This window comes from Oncorhynchus clarkii, chromosome 2 (assembly GCF_045791955.1).
Source record: "Oncorhynchus clarkii lewisi isolate Uvic-CL-2024 chromosome 2, UVic_Ocla_1.0, whole genome shotgun sequence".
Taxonomy (NCBI): Eukaryota; Metazoa; Chordata; class Actinopteri; order Salmoniformes; family Salmonidae; genus Oncorhynchus; species Oncorhynchus clarkii.
In genome coordinates this window covers 17,711,258-17,716,963 of record NC_092148.1, presented here as the reverse complement: position 1 = coordinate 17,716,963, position 5,706 = coordinate 17,711,258, and the positions used below count along the sequence as shown (strand labels likewise).

The 5,706-nt window shown below is 41.4% G+C and overlaps 1 protein-coding gene across 2 annotated transcripts; it reads right to left on the bottom strand.

Annotated features, from left to right (window-relative positions):
- Positions 1–1,119: 1,119 nt before the first annotated feature.
- Positions 1,120–4,982, bottom strand: LOC139423521 (rRNA 2'-O-methyltransferase fibrillarin-like). Of its 2 annotated transcripts, none has more exons than XM_071175125.1 (8): positions 4,865–4,982; positions 3,793–3,927; positions 3,544–3,681; positions 3,107–3,372; positions 2,822–2,954; positions 2,621–2,733; positions 2,254–2,399; positions 1,120–1,582 (listed from the first exon to the last, which is right to left on the bottom strand). In XM_071175125.1, exons 1-8 carry the CDS (start codon positions 4,872–4,874, stop codon positions 1,558–1,560), a joined length of 966 nt encoding a protein of 321 aa, XP_071031226.1. In that variant the 5' UTR covers positions 4,875–4,982; the 3' UTR covers positions 1,120–1,557. The 2 variants fall into 2 exon arrangements, with proteins under 2 accessions (XP_071031226.1, XP_071031233.1); XM_071175132.1 differs by having other exon boundaries at positions 3,796–3,927; positions 4,865–4,955.
- Between the last annotated feature and the right edge of the window lie 724 nt (positions 4,983–5,706).

The window sequence follows — 5,706 nt, the reverse complement described above, 5'->3', positions numbered from 1 at the left end:
TATGTAAACTGCCTCGGTATTTAAAAGGGCAACATTAGGTTTTAGGGTGAGTTAGCCACGGCAGGTACCAAGCCAACGTTGCTAGCTACCCGTAACATAGCTAGCAAGCTCGTGCATGTTTCCTGAACAGCAGCAAACCTTGACGTATTCACCAATACGGTAAGCACCTTAGCGAACAAACTAGCTAAATGAGTAGTTAGTCACGGACATGCTGATAGATACGTTTAGCTATATAAATGATAGTAATACTGGTAAATTATAAATAGCAATTAATTGAAACATTATGTGCTTGAAACTTGAATGACTGTTTGTTAGCAATTTTTCTTGAGGGACTATCATACTACCAGCACCTAACTAGTTATCAGTGAATCATAATATCCCAACAACTAAACACCAATCATGTTCAAATTACCCGCCTCATTCGCGCGTTGACGAAAACCACTGACCAATCTGTATGGTCGTTCACTCAAAATGGCGGCGGTCACCGCTGGGATAAATTATTTTGTCGCACGAGCTGACACAATCGGTGTGTAGGTTGTTTTAGTACTACAATAGCAGCTAGTCACCACTTTTAGAAACCGTCATTTGGTAACGGTGAATACAATTGTCATTACTCAAAAGCGTGTTCACATTAAGTTAACCCATAGCAAACTACACAGAAAAACGCTACATGCAACAATTTTACTTAGTTCATAAAATTATTTCAGACCTCATCTATGGATTTCACATGACTGTGCAGCCCGTAGGCAACGGGAGCCATGCCCAGCTAATCAGAATATGCTTCCCCAACAAAAGGGCTTTATTGCAGACAAATGCTCCTCCCCTCAGGTGAAGAAGCCAGGTGTGGAGATCCTGGGTACGTGGTCGGAGGTTGAGGCTAGACTGTTAAATTGGTGGCTTATGGTTGAGTAATGACCATTCAATACCCTGGCAACAGCTCTGGAGGACATTCCTGCAGTCAGCATGCCAATTGCGCGTATATTTGTTCGGTATAGTTCTGAGTGACCATAATGTATGTCATGATAACACATTGTTCCTCTGACCAGGTCTAAAAGTGCAGAACTAAATCAAATATACAATCACATACTGTTTCAATAAAAAAGTCAAGGTACACATAGGTAGGTGTAAGCCATAGTCTTGTTTTAACATCAAGGAAAAACAATTGTCTTTGACTTCAATGATAAACAGAAATAGTTGCTCTTTAAAAAGCATAAGATTACAAATGTAAATATTAAACAAAACCCTAAAAAAGTTAAATCAACATATCAAGCTTTCCCTCTGTACAGTACTTTACATGGCACTACAGAGTTAATTAGCAAGTGATTTCCACCCCAACACCCTCTCCCCAGACACAAAAACAGTTAGGTACTTCTAAAGCGACAAGACAAGCAACTGTCCGAGCTCTGGAGACAGCAACACTAAAATGGTCAGTTCGGATATGGGTGTAAGCATGTGGGGGTCCAATCAGTGCCCCGGTGCTGGGCATCCCCCCCCCGCCCTCATGGCAGAGGTGGGTCCACAGAAAAAGTCACTATGCCACAGCTGCTAAGGGCCAGTTCACTTCTTATTCTTGGGGGCAGGTCTGTAAGAAGGAAAGTGTGATAAATTGTTATTAAAGACGAAATACATTCTGCAGGGTAAAAGCTTTTAAACGAATTTGATGCCAAAACAAGATTTATAGAGATTAATTTATGCACCAAATCCAGGCAAAATAGTTACATATACATCAGGGGTCATGTTAAAATTCAGGAATCTGAATTTACAAAATGTAGACCATAAACAAATCTGCATTTTAAACAATTTCACCTGCATTTTATATTTAAAGCAAGTTGATTTGCTTCAATAGTGGCCAGGGGCGTGCAACAAGTTTTCCATCGCAGAAAATACATTAGTGCAACACATTCAGCACAAAATCGCTTCATTCATCAGACAACAGAAATGCAATGCTATTTGGCTAATAGCCACAAGTAAATGTGCTTACAACGAAAAAGCAAGCTATTTTTTTTTATGTTTACCACAGGAAATGTAGCTTGCTACATTATTTCTAAGGTTTTGCTTGAAGTTTAGAACGCCGTCTGAATATGTACCGTTTGTCATCCGAGTGGAAAAGTGCAACAGAAGCTAAATTAGCGTTAGCAGAAAATTGCAATAAGCAACATTTTAGATCTACAAAATGCAGCCAGATGCTCATTATGCATATTGTTTTTTCCATTAACGTGACCCATGTACATTTATAAACAAACATTTCCTCACCTGTAGATTCCTACTACGATGGCGTGATCTCTCTCATAAGGCTCCAGTGTCAGCTGCTCCTGGGGCTTCATGTTTTCTGAGCCCATCTTCTTCACCTCCGCAGCAAACACAGCCTCTGGTGCTGCCGTTGAGTCAATGCAGTTTGCCTGGAGGGAGATGAGACAAACATACTTTAATCCCACTGTACCTGAAGCACTGGCCCACAGTAACAGTAATCTAGGTTGCTCCTAAACCCAAAAGCTTTGCAGCTCAATGCAAATGTTCAATGTCTGATATTTTAGACTGCATGCTTAATTAAGAAGAGTATTCCAAAAGATGGCACCACTAACTCTGAATAACAGCTTTTTGCACAGTCTCAATGTTTTACCTTGATTGAGATGACAAAGTGCCCTCCGTTCTTGAGGAAGTTGTGGGCGTTGAGTGCAACAATTCTGGTCTGATCAGGCTGGGCCACATCAGCGAAGATGACATCTACCATGCCTGCACAAAGCGTGTACAGCCAGAGTTGGTAAAACATACATAAACCACCAGAGTATTTTGGCATCAGTGAATGATTTTGATGACTTACCAACAAGCATGCGGTATTTGTGTGGATGCCGGGCGTCCTCAATGATGGGAATGATATTGGTTCTCTTTTTGGCAACGTTGAGCAGATCACGCCCTGACCTGTGAGAGAACTCTACAGCATACACAAGACCCTCCTACAAAACAGAGGACAAGTCATTACATGTACAGGGGTCAAAGGAATGAAGGTCCACACTTCATTGTGATAGTTAATTGTTCTAAACAAGACCATTATCAAGTAGCCCAACTAAACCAGTGAGTTCTGATTATGTGGAAAAAATATACTCACAGGTCCAACGATGTCTGACACGTGGGACACTGTTGTCCCTGATGCAGCTCCCAGGTACATGACCTTCGAGCCAGGTTTGATGTGGATCTGATCAACTCCTCCCAAGATGGCTGCTGCCAGCTTTGACCGGAAAGGGTTCCACGCTCTGTACTCAATCTTCGTTTCTCCTTCCTCGACATTCATCCTTTTTTCTCCATACACAGACTCTCCAATTACCATGTTCTTTGTCACCAGGGCATCCTCCTTACCACGGCAGATGAACACACCTGAAGGAAGAAAAAAAAAGAGATGCATGAAATTACAACACTCCAATATATTGGGAACATGACAGTTAAGAAATTGTGTAGTGGGTGCTGCTGAAAAATAAACAATAGTGCAACTACAGGCCTCTGCCGGAGACAGCTTGTATTGCACAGCTCCCCAACTTTTCCACTCACCTTCATGTCTATGAGGCTCCACTGTGACTTTCCTGCCTGCGCCGAAGCCCCCGCGTCCACCTCTACCCCTGGGGGTGCCACGACCACCTCCACGGCCTCTGAAGCCACCCTCACCACTTGGAGACCTAAATCCACCTCCTGTAACAGGAAAATAACACTTAATGTCCAGTTCTTGCCCAAATTAACCACGTGCGGAAAACAACTTTCATCCAACCAAAAAATGTCAAAACCTAGCTATGTTTGACTTACCACCACCTCTTCCTCTGAATCCTCCCCGTCCACCTCTATCTCCAAAACCTCCCCGTCCACCACCTCTGTCTCCAAAGCTCCCTCTTCCTCGGAAGCCTCCTCTGCCTCCTCGATCACCACCCCGGGGGCTGAATCCTAAAAGGAAGATGAAAGATTAACATTCAAATGTGTATGGCACATGACATGTTGCCAGGGCCTGGTGCAAACAACCGCATGAGAGGTGCTTCAGATGTATGGTGCATTGCATGCTACAGTATAGATTACTTATAGAATCATAGATCCCAACAACTAATGCATGCTTATTTGTCTTACAGCCATGATAACTTAAATAAATACAGGTTAATTTCACCACCTGTGACGAATTGATACCCTAATAGCGGATTAAAGGGGTACAGCAAAGAACTTGGAAATGGAACCGGATATTCAATATTTTTGTATGTCTCGGTGTTAGTTTGCCATCTAACTAGAAGACTGCATTTGAGCTTGAGTGGTAAACCAAAGATAGTGGGTAAACAGCATGACATGGCCGTCCATGAATCTAGCTAATGCAATGGGTTAGTTATTTAATGACCTGGATACCAATGCTAGCATGTTGAGTACCAATACCGTTAAAAAAAATATTTGTCTGGGCACTCAAATAAACCCAAAACACGTTCATGCAATATAACAAGAATGCGTGCGTTGTGTGCGAACAATAACTACCTAGACTGCTTGCTAGCTACTTAGCTAACGTTAGTGCGTATGAACACGTGCTTAGTTTGTGCCATGCGGGCTTCACCATTGCGGAAAATGTGCATTAAATCACAGCAGATGCAAATACAATCCAAACACTTTAATATGAATAATTTCACCTAATGATCAAACACACACGTCCTACTTGTAACTATCGTTAGCTATATGCACTATTTACTTTTTGTCCAAGTTGTGCGAGAGAAACCATAGCTAACGTTACTGCTCGCAACACCAGGAAGATTAAACAACTTGACATTAATATTTGGGCTTCATAATAGTAGACTTTGACCCGCATTTCGATTATGTATCCCCGTTTACTCAATTGATCAAATAAACTTACCTGGTGGCATATTTTGTCGATTGCTGTGCTCTCAATCTAAAACAGCTCGAATTTGCTTAACCGGTTTTCTCTTCTACCTTCTTGTGAAGACTCAGCAGAAACTACGTAATAAAGTGACCATGTGTCATAAGACTCCTCCTTCCCATGATACACCACGGCCTGGACGCTTGGGATTTTGTCGCCACCTAGCTGGGACGTCCATAAATACACCCCAGTCGTTTTTGCTCGTCTTTATCAAGGGTGTCAATCATTTCGGACTTTATTTTCTTGAGCCGAACACTGTAGAGGTTAAAAATAAAAAAAATACTGCCTACAGTCAGTCCTGACGGATCATAAAGTCATATGGCTGACTAAGAATGTGCAGTAATGATGATACGAAATACTCTGGTGGTTATTGGAAATTGAATAACTGCATGATGATTTAAAACATCTGTTTAATGGAAATGTAACTAACTACCTCTAATGCAGAATATGGGAAATATTGGGAACGGCTGAAATTTAAAATCCACTCAGCCTGTATTACTTATGGAAAATTGCTTGGTTTAAGGAGATGTAAGGTAGCTGAGCTCTATAAGAAGCTTGATCTTAATGAGAAAGCTCAATTGAAGGAGTCACAATTTACACAATTCACAATACCGTAAGTCACAATTTTATCTTTGATTGTCTTAAGCATTTGAAGTTTGGTCATTTTTTGTTGTTGGTGCTATTAGAACTCTGTATAATGGTGGCAGTAGCTGTATCAAACTGTCATGGAACATCCTCAATGTTTAACATTTACAAAGGAATACAACAAAGTTGTCCAGTCTCACCTTTTTTATTAGTTTCTCAAACATTCTGCTCAT

Bases quoted from the DNA above. Each gene is read 5' to 3' on its own strand.
- LOC139423521 (XM_071175125.1), bottom strand. The intron at 2,734-2,821 runs GTAAGTCATCAA...CGCTTTGTGCAG, and splicing joins CAAATACCGCATGCTTGTTG to GCATGGTAGATGTCATCTTC. The intron at 2,400-2,620 runs GTAAAACATTGA...ATCTCCCTCCAG, and splicing joins ACTTTGTCATCTCAATCAAG to GCAAACTGCATTGACTCAAC.